Source organism: Acyrthosiphon pisum, chromosome A3 (genome assembly GCF_005508785.2).
Source record: "Acyrthosiphon pisum isolate AL4f chromosome A3, pea_aphid_22Mar2018_4r6ur, whole genome shotgun sequence".
Taxonomy (NCBI): domain Eukaryota; kingdom Metazoa; phylum Arthropoda; class Insecta; order Hemiptera; family Aphididae; genus Acyrthosiphon; species Acyrthosiphon pisum.
In genome coordinates, this window is record NC_042496.1 from 25398485 (window position 1) to 25416758 (window position 18274).

At 33.8% G+C, this 18274-nt stretch overlaps 1 protein-coding gene across 6 annotated transcripts in view; it reads left to right on the forward strand.

Annotated features, from left to right (window-relative positions):
- Nucleotides 1–15977, forward strand: part of LOC100158729 (protein couch potato) — a 58297-nt gene extending 42320 nt beyond the window's left edge. For 2 of the 6 annotated variants that reach the window (XM_029491353.1, XM_029491350.1), the window contains 7 exons: nucleotides 4514–4591; nucleotides 8341–8394; nucleotides 8489–8551; nucleotides 9865–10012; nucleotides 10914–11059; nucleotides 13491–13651; nucleotides 15198–15977. In XM_029491353.1, coding sequence (XP_029347213.1) covers nucleotides 4514–4591; nucleotides 8341–8394; nucleotides 8489–8551; nucleotides 9865–10012; nucleotides 10914–11059; nucleotides 13491–13651; nucleotides 15198–15270 — 723 coding nt within the window. In that variant the 3' untranslated portion in view covers nucleotides 15271–15977. Of the gene's footprint in view, nucleotides 1–4513; nucleotides 4592–8340; nucleotides 8395–8488; nucleotides 8552–9864; nucleotides 10013–10913; nucleotides 11060–13490; nucleotides 13652–14659; nucleotides 14774–15197 lie in introns of all 6 variants that reach the window. The other 4 variants (XR_003839784.1, XR_003839785.1, XM_029491352.1 and 1 more) reach the window with 4 other exon arrangements.
- Nucleotides 15978–18274: the final 2297 nt, after the last annotated feature.

Sequence of the window (18274 nt, forward strand, 5' to 3'; positions counted from 1 at the left end):
ATGAATATATTTGTAACAGAGTGACGATTATAACTTATGGGTTTTTCCTCAATAGGTGGATGATAATAGAGACTAATATTGAGGACGAGGCATAATCACATTTTCAGGCAGATGAAAAATTTGTTTAGGCGGCACTGCGCGTATACACAAATGTATTTCGTTGTCATCTGCTCCGCACTTGTCGCGAGAGGTTTGTGCAAATACTTTGCATTACTTCAGCAGCGATCGTTGAAGAGCGATACAGTTTTTATTTCCTTTGTACGCGCATTTCTCTGACACCAACGATGATACTTGGCCTCCGGGTCCGCGCTCTTTTGCACCTCTCCCGCCGCCCCTCCGCCGAATCCATCACCACTCGTCTTCTCCAACGAATTGCAAACTCCTCGGAATTTGTCATCACGCCCGTGTCATTTCTAGAGACCCCTTTCGCCGTACTACTCGTTATTATAATATAATATGTTCGGCTATACGTCGATTACACTATCGTTAGAAGATTTTGGCCATCAGAAGTACTGTATTGCGTACATTTGAACCAATACGTAAATTATAGGCCCCGTCTCTTATCACAGCGTCGGTGCTGCCGCTGTCGTCGTCGTCTGCATCTTTTTCGCCTCTATTATAATATATATTTGTAGAGCAGAATAGAGTAAAACGCTATGACACTGTCGTATTATAATATTATTACGACGATTATAATATTTTTGTTCGTTATTATCTTGCGTAAATCACTTTTCCCATCACACAATAGCTATACAAACGCGTAAAAATAATAAATAACTTTGTCTTTGTTCAAGTTTTAATTTTTTTTTTTTCAAATCGGGTTATTTTATCGTATGAAAACGCGAGCACGATAAAAAAAAAGTTGTATACACAAATCAAATGCGATGAATGAAAAAAATCGTTTACCTTCTCTTATAAACATCAAGTATTTAATTTTTTGTCGTTTGACTAAAACGTGTGACGCATATATATCGTAAGAGCGTTTTGTTTACACACACGGACACACACGCGCGGAATTAAAAAAAAAAAGTCGACTTCCACTCGAAAACGAATTGCATGTGCATATTATATAGTACCTACCTACACCGAGAGCGCGCAAGTTCATTATATATGGTATGAATAGACAGTGCAGATGTTAAGGTGCGTTGTTCGTAGTGTGAATGGTTCTTTAATATGTGAGTGTGTGTAAAAACATCTACGCGCAGGATTTAGTCCCGAGGAAAAAAATAAATAACGCTTCGAACCGGGAAGACAGTTTTGTAAATAGACCCATATAAACGTAATCGTCACAGTTTTACGGGACGATCTGTCGTCTGTCCGCTTGTGCGTTGTCCTACGGCTACCACTAAATACTGTCAATTTATTGTGTCGGTCCACTCTGGTCAGCCGAATTGATTTTCGTCAAGTATGACCAAACTTCTACACGACTGAAGAGTCGCGTCAATTACCATCCGACGAAAGCCGATGTGTTGGACAACCGGTGTTTATACCATAGCTTTAAGGCGCTGCAAGTTTAAGTCCTGTAATCGTACAACGTATATATGACTTTATTCTAAAGTCTAAAGGTATATTTTATCGCGTGCGTGAATGGTCCCCGTCAGATATTGAATTTGCCAATGTTTCGTCCCCGCCAAATATTAAGATACTTAGTACATTGGGTCTGAGGCGTATATCGATTATAGGACGTTTGGTCCCTTTGGTTTTGATATAGCTATCTGAAAACCCCAGTTTGGAATGTTATAATATACATTTAGAATTTAAGTTTAGCTCATATATCTGTCCCCCTAGTACCTACTTCTAGGTCTATAATCTTTATTATATTTGTGTATTTTTAAAATATTTTATTTTTGGCTTAAATCATAACTGTGAGTTACTTTTAACTCTTAATTATCTGTAATTATATTTTATGTACTTACCTATTTGTATTATTTTAATTTACATAAAAAAAATATTAAAAATCAAATTAGAAAAACCCTATCTCGATAGTATAATGAACTAATATTGAATTAATTTTCAAATTTAAGATTATTGTCTTACTATTTAAATAGTACTAGAGAAATTAATGAAAATAACGATTCAAAATATTCAGAGACCAATGTCATATATATACAATATACGCTAGGGACCAAATATTCAATGGATTATAACTCTTGGGGACCAAATAACCCATTTCAATATTTACATGGGACGAAACATCTTATAGATCTGTGTACAATATAATATAACGCACTTTGTAATTGCAACCGGTACACTGCAGCGGATCATTGTTTCGGCATTTCGGCTCTAGCTTTTTATTGCCCGTTGTAAATTTTATCGTAAAAATATTTACCTACTCTGGAAAATTGCTCGTGAATCATTAATTCAGTCGGACTTGTGCACTGCAGAAACGAGTTTGTAAACATTAATAAAGAGTGTTATCGACTCGGCCGTGGTCGGTAGTGTTGATAACGCCGTTGCCATGGCCACGCCGTCCGTCGTGGCGCCCTACCTTCCCCCCACGACTGCACCACCGAGGCCACACCGCCAGCAAAGCTCCACTATACTATATTATTATATTAAACTACCTACCTGCTCCACACCACCGCCACCCCCATCGTTGTCGCTGTCGTCAATTTTTAGTCTACCTGTGCGAGTAGTGGTGGCGGAGACGGTAGTAAAAAGGACTGCGAGGTACATGTTGTATACTTATAAAGATTCCACCCGAACGCCAAACCTCCTGCAGTCCTGCACCACCTCACCGCTATCACACACCCAACCTATATGGATGTAATCTATTTACGGCAATTGTCAATTCTGTATACGCCCGAATAAAAAGGAAAAACATACAACTATAAAATAGTACGTTATAGTCACGCTCAAAGCTGGAGTTAAATCATGTTAGTATTATTAGGACCTTCTAAAAAGTGACATCTCCGGCCGCTCTTCCTACCTTCACACGTGCACAGTCGACGGGCTCTGTTAAAACGTATTTTTTCATTAAAATAACAAGCTGGAATATATTGCGCACGAAGATAACCATCGTAGGTTTTACTAATTATTGTACAATAATCATTATTGGACGTAGACACGAATTTTTGTATGCCCATCAACGCGTATTACTAATTATGTCTGTTATTATTAAATCAATTTATAATTTGCTTACACGTATTATATTATATAAGTATTTCTTCAAACCAAAGCTAAAATATCATTAGGATGTTAGCTTTTTTAAAGTTAAAATATCGACAGATAAATATTAAACTTCTAGAATTATGTAATATAATACACGAGTAGATATATAGGGTAGGTAGGTAATATTTTTGTATGAATTCACTGCTTTATGGTAACCTATAGTGTACATTAAACTATTATAGTGTCTTATACACTATATTATTACTACAAACTAATTATATTTATTGACTGTTGCCATTGTACATTGATCAGTAAAAAGTTGACCTTATAATATTTATTAGTATAATTCAAATTTATTTTGAAAAACTTTTTCAAGGTTTTATGGTAAATTCGTTTTAAAATTGAATATTCCACCGGTACCCTAGAGACCGACTTTTTATATATATTTCTATATGTACATATAAAAATGTATTTATATTCTCTGTTAGTTGTAACTTTTTCCACCTCGGCTATAGTGTGGCACACTGGCACATACATCTATCGAACTAATCCCTTCCCCGCCTAGTATTTAAACATCCCCAGGGCCTCTTCTTTTTCCTCTTTCCAATGGCTCTTAAAAAAACCCCGTGCCCTTAGAGAGGCACTCTTCTCGTCCACGAGTATATACATACGCGTACGTGCGAAGGGGGTATATTTGCTGTATTATTTTTTTTGTTACTCCCTCGGTCGAGTGTTTCTCTGTCCCGTCAGACCTTTCGGTGGATCGAAAAGTCACGAAACTACCACCCCGTGCTTCACCAGCGTGACATGGTGATGACCTTTAAAAAACAAAGAGAACCAAAGCACGACCCAGGGGGTTTTCTTTTGTTCTCTATGAAATGCACTTTGTATACAGGGTGAAGTCTGCCGTCATAAAAACAACAAAATGTATAACGTACCACGAAAACTACATTTACAGCAACTATTCGAATATAAATATTATTATTAATTACTGTAGTTGTTCGTATGAACGTTTCAACATTTTTTCTTTTTTTTTTTTGGCAAATGCTACTTTTTTAATTTAATTGACATTTCGTATGAAACGTAGACCACAAAAAATACACTTTTTGTCAATGTATTGTATCCTATATATATATTTATAATTCCATATACTTTGTATGTGTCTATAAAATTGCTCGCGTAGGTACGGAAATCCTAAATGTATTTAACTTAATGGAAAAACGCGAAAATAGGAAATTACAATTGTCACGCACACGCTGTAGTGGACACGCAAGGGCGGTTCCTTGATGGTGTTTTGAATACGAAGGGACCAAAGTTCTCGACGAAAATTTTAGCTAGTAACATAACCATTGTTTTGCTACTGTCAGAATCTAACGAATTTGTTGATTTTTTTTGTCCATAGGTGAGAACATTATTTGTCAGTGGTCTACCAATGGACGCCAAGCCACGTGAACTGTACTTGCTGTTTCGAGCATATGAGGTAATATAAAAACATATATGATTTACTGTAAAATGTTCAAAAATTATTATGTATTAAAACCACATACGAAACATTATTGTTAAGTTTAGATAGTACGCGTGTTGTGTTGTCAAAATTTACGCTAAAAAACGCTGTCGGTCTTGAATCACGAATAAATAAACTTGATTTCCTAGTTTACATAATGTACTAAAAACTTTCCTCCAACTTCTAAATATACTTAATATCATTAGGGGGGAGTATATTGGAATTATATTATTTTCATTGATCAAACACGCCGTAGGTAGATCAATTAATATTTTAATGTCACATATATTGTTTTAGTCGTTTTGGCTAGGCTATGAGTGTAATACTTGCTCAGATATATCATATACCTATTATGTAATGTCTATAAAAACAAAACAAACAGCTGTGGCGCTATCATACAGTATAAAAAAAAAGTTACGTTACACAATGTTTGTATAATATATTCACAGTAGTCTATATATCTCTGGTGGTAGGGTAGGGGATGTCAATTACGACTGAACACCCTTAAGGCTTTAAAAATAACAATACCTAATTTTGAAATATCATCCTACTAATAATAGGAAAATAAACGATTTTACCCTAACCGTTTATTATTTACTCAAAAATAAAAAGTTAACATTTAAATAATATGTAAATTTAAAAATGTATAACGTGGCGGCTCGTTTGTTATCTGCGGTGCACTTTTCATACCGATTAAATAAAAGGAAAAAAATAGAAAAAAAATACTTTAATTATATAAACTGTTAATTTATATTTATACAGTTATTTGATAAAATATATTAACTACCGTCCTACAATTCTGGATTTATATTGTTCGCTTAGAGATTTCCCGGTAAATTCACTGCATATTACACAAAAAAAATATATATAAAATTATCCCTCAAATTAAATAACACCTTCGTCTATTTATAGTTATTACATATAATAATATAGATATAATAGCTGATATGAAATGTGAAGTTTCTTTAATACTCGTACATGGAAAATTATGTAGGTATTTCATTGTATATTATATTTTTTAAAACCATAATAAAATATTATTTTATTTGTCATTTCAAAGTAACTTATATATAGGTACCTATTAACAATAGGAAAAAATCAATATCAAGTATTAATAACCCTTCCATTTCCTTATTGCATTTCACACTGCAAGTCCCTATCACATAAATATGACTTTAATTAAATTTGTATTCTTACTTATATCTAAAAAAAAGTATCAAATCAACCTACAAAGTATAAAACATTCTAAAATAATCACTTAATTAGTTATTCAATGCTTTTTTATACATGTCATTTTTTCCTAAAATACGCAACTTATACTTAGTAGTTCTACATTTATGAAAGAGTGGAGGAGGTTTGATTCTGAGGGTGGTCACAAATGGTAAACATTCGTAAATTTGTCTATTTATAATAATTGGGAAAATATATCCGTTAATTGTACCTATAAATATTATATATTGTACCAACTATTGCATAGTTTGATATTTTTCTAGAAAAATAATTTGCTCATTAGTATGCCGAATAAATAAATTGTCCATCGATGATTTGTAAACATTGAGAATCGTCCAATCATCGAGAAATACTAGCGGAATGGATAATATATGAAATAGAATATTATATCGTTTGTAATTTTGAGTGTAGGTACAGTGAAGTGTGTAATATTATACCTAGCATAACCGACGTGGAATAATAATCTTATAACGGCGTCGATCGGTCGGCGAAACTTCTATTTTAGTATATTATTATATTGTAATACGCAGGGTACCTACCTATATACCCACGGGCCACGACACGAGGCGACTTATTACGAGCCGTGTCTAGGCAACGGGCGAACCACACACCGACATAATGATTTGAATTCGCGTGCTGAACCGTACTATACAACCTGGCGCGCGTGTGTAATAAATATTACGCAGTTATTTTTTTATAGACTGTACGTGGTTACTCTCGCCCCTCAACGCGTAGGTACCTCGGTATATAGGTACTATTATTTCGGGCAGGTTAAAACACAATAATAATCAGAGTCGTAAAACCCGTGAGCGGCGGTTTCCGCGTGATCGATATTCGATTCCGAGCTCGTAAGACGCGGGACAGCACCGTTAAAAACAACGTCCGCGGCAATTCCCAGCGCGAAAACTCGGCAGTCGCTTTATTTGTGAATTTGTTCGACGCGGACGATTTTTAAAAACCATTTTCGTGACGCTCCAAAAACCTGTCGGCAGCGGTATGTTAACACACGGCTGCGGGATTTAAAACTCGAGTATTATGTAGTATTATCTCCACTCGTGATTAAAAAACAAAACAAAACACTAATGCCTACCTATGCTCATCGAATAGCCATTCAGATCACGCAATATTGATAATCCGACGAAACGGCCGTGTTTCACCTGCGGCCGTCACCTCTTGTGCCGTACAATTTGTATACCTATTACTACACCGTATTTTAATATAATATTAATAATGCGTCCGTTATGAGAGGACCGCATCAGTACAAAAAATTCGCTGAGCCGATACTGTCCGGTCATTGTTATTGAATACACGCTCTAGTACGAGATTGACGCGTCCTCTTTGCCGCTCTTTCCCACTCTTTTAAACAATATTATTGGTGTTTTGAAAATGTACACATGCCACATGGTATCGGCGCCGTAACTATATTATGTACATATAGTTTATAATATTATACACATTATGCACGTCAAAATAATATATTCAAACCCCCACACTTGGCTTCGCCGATTGACAATGACTCGCTCTTCGATTGGTGTACGCGACACTCAACGGGTCGTTATAGGTTCTCGATACGCGTTGCATTATTTCTCTGACTAACTTTAAACATTTAATTAAATTTCTTCCCGGCTTTATAGCTTTCCAGTTATCGTCCTATTGTTGTATGAGGTGATACATGGCGTTGGCACGAAACTGTTTTATCGTAACCAAATTACATTATTGCTATCCGCAGAAATTAGAATTTAAAATAATAAAAAATTAAATTACTAATATTATGTTTACCGTGTTGAGATAATAACTGGTTTCCTGTCAACAGTCATAAAAATAGCGTCTGGTTGCTTTTCTGCAGTGTCGAAACGCATTCGCTCTGCGCTTCACTCTACCACAAATTGTACAGTTTTCTCCGAAGTCGGAACTAAAGTTTACAATAATATTGTAATTATTACAATATGCAAATTCTACTGTCGATAGGTTTTTAACGATTCCGATGCATAAATAAAAATAATAAAATGTTTGAGAATATTTAGAATAAAATAAACTTGGATACAAAGTTCTCGGATGTTACATATTATTATAATAAATAAAGCACTGCACCTTCCGATCGTATAATATCATTCATGTCACGCCTACTCTGATGTTCGTCTTCTCTCCTATGTACGACAGTGTGAAATCGACATTCGTGGCGTATGATAAATATAAAAACTCATTCTTATTCGATTCGTTTTCGAAATCCTCTGTGAATTCAATAGTAATGACTTGCCACAATCGTTAATGCGGTTCTTATCAACAACGACAACAACCACGATTCCAATTTATTTATGCTGAAAATGTACCCTCTCCTAACAACAATACACGGTTCATCGGTTTATTATCGAACAACGGTTTATTGTTGTTACGAGAGGGTACATTTGTTGACGGATATTGCTGTCGTTACACAGTATACTAATATTATGTGTTTTATTTATTTATTTATTCATTTTTTTTTTTTTTTTTTGTAGGGTTATGAAGGATCTCTGTTAAAAGTCACAAGCAAAAATGGCAAAACAGCTTCGGTAAGGGCAAATAACTGACCAAATAAAAGTCTTAAAATCGTAGTAGTAACGTAGTTAAAATGATATATTTTTGACTTTTCATTGTTTTTTGCAGCCAGTGGGTTTTGTTACGTTCCAGACACGCGCTGGCGCCGAGGCCGCCAAACAAGACCTTCAGGTGCGTTTTATATTATATTATATATGAACTATATATAACCTAATGTTATTTGTAATATTATTATTATTATTATTATTATATTATATTATTTCCCCGTGATAAACTCTTTTTGGACTTTGATCGAAACTTCATCCCCCAAACGTGACGTGAGTTTCTAAGCACCGTGGCGTTACAAAACTTTATACTTCGTGATGTACCTATATTATATGTGTGTGTATGTGTGCGTGCGATACAATATCATACGAGTATTAACGTCAAACATGCCATCCCATATAGGTATACATTATAGCATTACGCTTATCACTGGCATTTAAAATATATATATACAAACAGTAGCCATCCGCACACGTAAAATACGATATAATATTATATAATAATATGATATATTGTATTAAAACTGTTATTATTATGAGAGAGGTATACCGTCGTATTTCACAAAGTATACCGTCGTCACGCTAATTCTGCCCCTCTCCCTAAAGTTGACTTCACGACATTTTCCAGCGTACATTAAGCAAGAGAGTTTATGACCCGGAAACGTAATGGACATATTAAACCGTAGACGTATAAAATCACTTGGTTTACCGTGTGCTACGGCCGCGAGTAAGCGCAGAGGTTCGTGTTTACTATGCCACGTGTTTTTTTAAAATTCGTTTTCCAAAAAAAAAATTACAAATAAAGCGTAACACGCCAGTTCTATATGTCTATTCAACGCTTAATTAACTGTACATATTATGTATTATGTTTACGCACGTTGTATATTGACTCTAAAATAGAACGAGATCTATGACTTAAAAAACGGAGTTGTGTATTCAACGTCCGTTTTTACCGTCATTATGATTATTATATAACGCTTATATTATTATAAACCAACAACATAATTATTATTATATGCACTTAAGCGTTGCGACGTTTTGCCGAGCGGCCTTAGTGTACCGATATATATTATAATCGGCAAGTAGTTTTATATGTCTACGGGCCAAGACTTTTACATTTAGATTATGTTAAACGATAACCACAGACGGGTAGTTTCCGTAGTGAAATAAAGCACGAGTACGACGAGCTCATATTTATTAGAAAACGCTGTCACGTATTATACCACGTAGTGATATCATACGTCATATTGGCACGACGCGCGAAGAAAGAATTTACAAAAAAAAAATTACCAAATAAAACTTCGCGTGTCGCGTCTAGACTCGCACTCCAACTCCTCCCCGCCACAACCCAAATCGTAGTCGTACTTGAGCGGAAACTGCTCGCTCTGATTTCCGACACGGGATGGTAGCACTGTATTGTTGTGTGTTTGGTTTCGGCAGCAGGGCGTCCGGTTCGATCCCGACATGCCGCAAACCATACGGCTAGAATTCGCTAAAAGCAACACGAAGGTTAGCAAGCCAAAACAGCCCGCCAACGCAAACGTCACGCCCAACACGCACCAAGGCCTGATGCACCCGCTCACCGGACGTAAGTACCTGCATACCTCGTCTACTTCCCGGGCACCGTCCTACCCCGTCCGCGATTACTAGTTTATTATATTATATACTATGCTAGGGGGTGTGAACGCCAGAAAACGAAGCCAACTGTTCCCGATGAAGACCGACAGAGAAAGAAACGCGCGTCTATTATCTATAGGAGGGAAATATTGATTGGACTATTGGAGCTACACAGAAATTAGCGATAGTCGGTGGCGTGTCTCTGTCGGCTAAGCGAACGCCTTTTCGTAGTTCACCTATCATATTTCTTTGGTCAAATTTCAGTCCACGACCTCAAAAGATGTACCGAAACGTATTGCTTATCGCTTAATGCGATTCGGCTGCTCAGAAAATACATTTTACTCGAGTTTTACTTTTTACAACTAATCAATGAGCGCCTTGCATACAGTTCTATACATGTATAATACTATAATATATGTACAAATCAATATACTATAATTTTACAGCGATATAAATATTTAAATATTACCTTCATTACAAGTGTCACGCTTAAAAACTTTTGAACATAAGCGATAATCTGGTATAACTGTAATAATTAAAATATTATATATGTTTACATATTAATCAAAATATAAATTGTTATATTATTTTATTGCTGTCACGCAGATAATAAATATGCGCTGAATATATTCTCCTCAACCGGAGTCGGGGAACTCTATCTTATAATCGGGCACAATCCAGTACTGTATATATAGTGCATAGATCTATTTATACCAGCCGACTTTCGATCGCCATCGCGCCACTTTCGCCGCTCCTCACCACACCCCCTCACAAATACTACCCTCGTACCCATAGTTTCCAGCACACTTATGCATTTATGATCCATGGTTGTAATAATATACTCGTATTTATTTGTCTTTGTCACCGTCTAGATCTAGGCGCCCCATTCTTCACCGGTGCTCCGGCAGAGTTATGGCATCATCCGTTGGCGTATGCTGATATGCCGACCGCAGCCACGGCCACGGCTTTACAACACGCAGCTCTTGTCCATCCGGGACTACATCCACATCCTCAACAGGTAGTGTGTGAAATATAAATTTAGTTACGTTTTTAAAAAAAACAATGCCGCTACCATATTATAATATTATTATGACGATATTACCTATACCGACGCTTGTGCAAGCTTGTCATATTATTACAATTATACTTATGCATATACTATATATAGACGACGTCGTAATCCTACAGTTATAATTTAGTACCTACCTATATAGCTTCGCTTCTAAGTCCTGTGTGTACGTTGAAAACGCTGCATTATATTCGGTGTAAATCTACATTTTGGATACCCATATACGTTATTTACACGGTAAACGCGAATCATGTCTTGTTGCATAATAATATGATTATACTACGTGTTCTTGTGAAAACAATATTTACCAATTTTAAACATAAAAATAAAAATAAATGCATCGGCAAAGTCAAGAATTCTGAAAATTGCATTTTATCGTTTTTTTTTTTGTCAGATATGTTTTGATCTTGTTACAACTTTGGAAATTGAGTTTTCCCGAGACTTTATTTTTTAATGGGTTTATGAAATATTAACATATAAATACATTTTCGTTAGATTTGCGATGTCCAGTCGTTGCCTGCATATAAAGTACCTACATACAAATATTATAAATTTAATACTAAAGAGTAAAGTTAGGTTTACATAATTAAAACATTGCTTTTCGCCCAGTTCTTTTTTTAGCAATTTTTATAATATTCCGTTTGTTTAAACGTTTAATTAAATCTTTAAAGAAAACCATTTTATAACTATAAATTATTATATATAACTTGTATTATTATACAGTTATTTCGAATCCAAAGTTCTAACTAAATGTGTATATAAGTCGTTTCTTATGAATTTCTCGGTAAATTTGTTTATACTGTGGTGTGTGTCGATCAGGGAGTGATACGAGTAACAACTAAGTACCAACAAGCACATCCATTTTTCACGCACTGACCATGATCATTAATTTTTGCAATAATACAATCCACACTTATTAGTCACTCGTATATATAATAATATCATTATAATTATAAGGTATTATGCTTTTTTTTCACTTTTAACACGAGATTTTGTGGAAATAGCGCTATGTTCTCAATGTTTGGGAATCTAATAAAAAAATTATAACACGATTAACTGATGATTAAATGTAATAAGGGTTACATCTATAAACTTTAAATTTTAAAAACAAGAAGATGTATTATTGCAGATGTTAAAAATTTGAATTAAATTAATTTCAGCTATTTAAAAAAGTATAGTAAGTAAAATTAATCATATTTCCGCATTACAAAGATGTAACCACTAATTTTACTATATTATTAATTATTATAAAATGTATTTAAAATGATTATTGTACTGCAATTGACCCAAGCAGGCATTGATCATTTCAACTATTGTATATATTATTTATTGAAATGTATGAAATTTAATTTGTAGATAATTATAATTTATAATCCTTTTACGAACTTAAATAATCGGGTATCTATAGCGTTTTTTGCCCAAAAATACCTGTAGAAAGATATACTGATGCAGTATAATATTATTCATACTCGGTCTACTACACATCGAAATTCGTTTGCTGCATATTATCTACAAATAAACTAATACTACATTTTACGAAATAATAATTAAAACAATAATACTAGGTACCTGTAATAGTGTAGTACGTATTATGACCGTCGCAATAAAACTTGTGAAGTTTGCACGCCCCTTGTTCGGCCAGCAACTATTTGGCGGAGACACGATCAACCGGGCTTGTAGTTTCATACACTCAGTGTTATAGCTGATAGCTTTAGCGTAGTTAGTATTTATCGCGGACACGGTCGCACTGCACTTTGGCGAAAATGTCTTGCCCACGGCTGACGGCGGCGGATCGGCTGTTTACCGTCGCGGACGTCGCGTTCCGGTCTCCGCCAGCATGGACCACCGACCGGCAAAATCTGCCCACCTGCAGCATTTCACCTGGACGACCTACGCCTGCAACGGAAGTCGCGGGCACACGTCGACCGGCAAGACGGAAAAACATAATATTATTATTATTATCATGCAGCGGTGACTGTACACAGTCGCACCACGCGTTTTGTTTATAATTATTGCTTTGCACATTTTGTTCTTCCGCCGCCGCCGCCGCCGCCGCCGCCGCCGTGTCCGAGACCATAAATAATATTATATAAGAATTTCATAATTAGTTGTTATGTTGTGTGTGTGTGTGTAGTGTAGCGTAGTGTTATATTATTATGATCGCGCGTGCTACATTTGACTCGGTAGCTGTATATAGTTTAGTCGTATAGCTATGGTATATAGTCACGTGTGCGCGTGCGATGGAAAAATAATAATCAGAAAAAAAAAGGAATGAAACGAATGAAACGGACGAGAGAAGATTTAATTTATAGTTATTTGCGTAGCTTGCGGTGAAGGTACTATGCGTAATAAAATCATATTAGGATTGGCTCGTTTTCAGCCGACGTTGACGCTGGGCCCACACGGCCTTCCGTTCCTGCCCTCCCCCGCACTGCCCTCGCCGCCCAACCAGCAGCAGCCCCAGCCGCCCTGTTCCACGCTGTTCGTCGCCAACCTCGGGCAGTTCGTGTCCGACCACGAGCTTAAAGACATTTTCGCCAGGTCAGTAGTCAGAAAAAAAACAACAAAAAACACAACAAAACCAAACCGTAAACAACAACAATAACATTATATTAATATATTATTATCTGTGATTACCTACGAGTACGTTTTTGTTTTTTCATTGTTTTGTGTGTGTGAGACGTCAAAGCGCCACTATAATAATACCTATAGATAACAACGGTCTCGAAGATTTGAATTTTGAGCTTAAATTTTGATTTTTCCGTGTTCTTGTAAAAGTATATTAATTATAAACGCACGGGGTCACTCACACTATATTATTATGATGTAAAAAATATATTATTATAATATTATGTATCTACCAATGCATAGATCTCGAATAATGTTTTTGACATATTTTTCCAAACACGCCCTGTATACGAGATGGCTTGTGTAGTTGCCGCTCTTGGAATATAATATAATATTTATTTGGAAAACCATATAAACTATACCAGAGTAATGACTATGATATTGAACTTATATGTACGCTACTTTGGTGTTAGTCTTTCGACCACATGCGAGACGTGTTATTTTGTGATCGCTTTGGATAGGTATGCACACGGCTGACGTGACGTTTATGATCGGCGCACGGCGAGCTCAACGCGAAATTTACAATCGCTATGTAAAAATATAATTTATAATATATTGTGATATAATCCTTCGTATTATCGCTGTGATTTGCACACAGAGGAGGTAGACTTCTTCGGAACCGGTGTTATCTACTATGTATATATACTACAATATATTATACCGTACAACACTTCGTTGTGGTATCTGTACCATGTATAAAATATCAAATAGAGTTAAGTGTGGTCGCATTGTGTGAGAAAATCGTGCAATTCACGTATATACGGTAAACATTTACGTCATCACATGGTTTTACAGTATAATATATAAATATATATAATATATGTTTATATACACTTACATAATATTTAGGATATATTATAAGATCCAAGTTGGCCCGAGAAAAATGACAGGATTTTTTTTATTGTTTTTTTTCAAATATAGAACGAGTTACAGTCAGTCAAAGCAGACGTTTAATTATTGGCCGACCGCCTATAAATGAAGACATTGATAAACGTATTTCTCTATACCCATGTACATAAGAAAACATATTATAAGGTGAGAAGGTGGAGGGCACAATTGTTAGGCACAATATAATAATATACCATTATATAAAGCGGCGAGGGGGGATTTTTTTCATGACACGTGGACGAGATCCTCGAAAGAGATAGACATATTTTAAAGTCTTTATTCGATTTATTTTTCTATTCTCATTTACAATGGGGTTACACGTGTGGGCAAGACAAGTACATAACTGCACGCAAACACAGAAATCGATAGACTCGAGCTTAAAAGAACTAACAAAATGAAATTCCGTATTCCTTTACCCACCACTACTCGGTACTATTCATTCCATCGAACTATATAATATAGACTAAACAATATTATATTATATTTTATACTTATTTAGAGGACCCGTCACAAAAACACTGAGAAATTAACGATGTCTTATTTATTTGTTTTTGTTTCTTGGTTTTTATAGGGAGTATGCTGGCCAAAAGAAATTGGACAACGTCAATTTCACGTATACTCACATGCAGTTGAACAACACCTGACAACTACAAGATAGACCACGAGTACCTGCCCAAGTCTAGATAACGCGCGACACGACAAAAACAACCTACCAAAGCCCTATAATTGAAAAAAAATTAATTTAAGTCAATTTAAATTTGAAAAAAATTATTATTGAATAATTATTACTAGCTTAAAGCTTCTTAAGCTGTTGTACAAAGCAGTAACAACTTCCTTGTTCGCCTGTAGTGTGTATAAAACATATTCATCATATTTATATTATATAATATATTATAGTGTACCTACCTAATTCCTAACTTTATTCCCTAAGCTTTTAAACTAATACCTAAATAATCGTCCTATGCTTGTTTAGTGGGTAGTGTAAGATCTTAAGACTCATCAAATCTGTGATTGTTTCTCATGTATTTTTTTTTTTTAATCCTAAAAAAATTGCCTATTCTCGTATAGGCGTGGTTCAGATGTTAGCAATAATAATTACTAATGACATACAAAAATAAATAAAAATGTAAGCGCGCTCATATACATTCACTAAATACATATCAATAATGCTTTGAAAGGGAATTAACGTTAAACATTGTAAATAATTTTATAAAAGACTAAGTCTGTTGGGATGGTCAGACGTTAACGGACTGCGTGAGGTCGATCAAAGCGGATCGCGCGGTCCGTATAGCCTCGGCTGGCCCGCGGCGGCGTCCAAACCGAAAACGGTTTAGTCAAAAAAAAAAAAAAAGTATATATATATAACAAATTATTATATATAATTATAATTATTATTATTATAATACAAAATGATTGAATTCTGCAAACTATTTTTTATACAATTTAGTCTTTTATTTCTTGCCATTATATACGAGTAGATTTTGTTTCAAACAAATTTACAGGGTGCAGCTTGTTTAGCAGCTCATGGAAGTTTTTTTAGTTAGGTACGAGGATTATATTCGTTGTTGCGTATTCTCGTCTTTATTTCGAAAAAAAATTAGGATATTTCTGGGAACACGTAAGCTAATTATTATATTAACAATAATCGCGTACATAATAATATTTGATAATTAATTTAAAATGACAATCTTTTTTTTAAGTTTTTAATTTTTTAAGAGACAATAATTTTTCAATGTTTTTGTTCTCGGGAAATTTTTTTTTATGTTATATTATAATATACAACTGAAAAAGACCAAAGATTACGTTCTATTTTAGTTTATTGTCATTTTATTTTAGACAACTACCAATGAATAATATTGAAAAAAAAATATTCTTTTTTCCTGCGTTTCAGTGTACATAATAATATGGAATAATACCTATGTATGTTTTCAGTGTATTATATTGAAATTATGATTATTATTATTATTATTATTATTATTATAATTTTTAAGCAGTTAGACGTATAATTAATGAATTAAATAATTATAGTTATTAATTTATATATATATATAAAAAAAAAATAATAATAATAATACCATTTCAAATACTTAAAATTATAAGTATTTTGTTTTACTTTTTTATTTTAAGTCTGTGATCGCTCGCCGTGGTAATTATTTCAGATCTGTTAAACGTAAGACGAACAGTGTTCACAGGCTAGCAAAAGACGTTGATGTATTATTTTTATTGTAAAAAAAATTTACTGATACATTCCAATGAGGACTATTATTGAATACATAACGCATTCCAAAAACAAACGATTAATTATTATTTGAAAAGTAATGTAATTTATTTTACTATTTATTATGTTTTACCGACGTCTTTTGCGAAAAAAATTATAATATCCGTCCAAATTATAAAATTCTTTTTTTTTTCTAATTATTTCGTTATTAATAATATTAATTATTATTATTAGGTATCATCATTATTATTATTATTAATTATTAGAATTTAATTACTATCATTACGATCATTGCGGATTTTGTAGATTTATTCGAAGATAAAAATTACATTTTAAGCTCAAACAGATTTTCTTTTGTTTAAAATTTTTTTTAATTTGATAAAATAAATAGCCTTTCTTAATTGCAACACATACATATCATTATATACATTTTAACGCTGTATAGCCTGTGTATTTTTTTTAAATGTGATCAACAGTAGCCTTATAATCTTATTTATATTATATATTAACCGTTATAGTGGATATATAAATGTTAAATGAAAGAAAATGATAAACAAATTAATAATTATTGTACTTGAAGTAAACATATGTTTGCAGTATGTGAATAATTTTTTTGTGATTTTGGTCACCTCATCCAGGTGAATACGATACCAAAATGTATAATCGAAACATATCAATAACTGTGCCCCCCATAAAAAAATTGATTAAATTATAATATATTAAATTAAATGTTGTTAAATAAATAACGAGATAATAATAAATTATGATTATGTTTGTATTAATTGTAATGAGAAAAAGAAAAGAATTCATAAGGGAAAATAAATTGTACATTTTTATCGATTTTTCATAAGTTTGTTTAGATACTTGTGTAGTGAAATTTAGTTGTTACTGTGCGTAATTTTGAATAATATAAACGTTTGTTAAACGGAATTTTTATTGTTACTTTTACCGAACATTGTAATATGTTTTAGCTTGCGTTAGTTATGGTGTTTATATAAAAATAGGTATTTAATTACATTGTAGTGGTATTATTAAAACAATTATTATTATTATTATTATTATTATTATTATTATTATATAGACGATATTATTTAAACATGTGAAAAAAACCTAAAAAATAGGAATTGTATTTACAATACGATGCATACGAAAAAAAAATAAAAAATAAAAGTAGTGAATTGATTGGGAACTGTGTCTTATGTTTTTTATCGACGCGACGATGCATATTCACACGTGGTATTATATTACAATTTACAATTATTATTTATTATAATATATTATTTTATTTATTTAAATAACATCAATACGATTTCACATCGAAAAACCCATATAAAAATGTGGTTGTGGCTTGGTGTGACGCAGTGCGTACACTCAACTACGGAAACGCATTGAGTGTACGTAACGGCTGGCGTTGCTAGTTCCCGGATGGG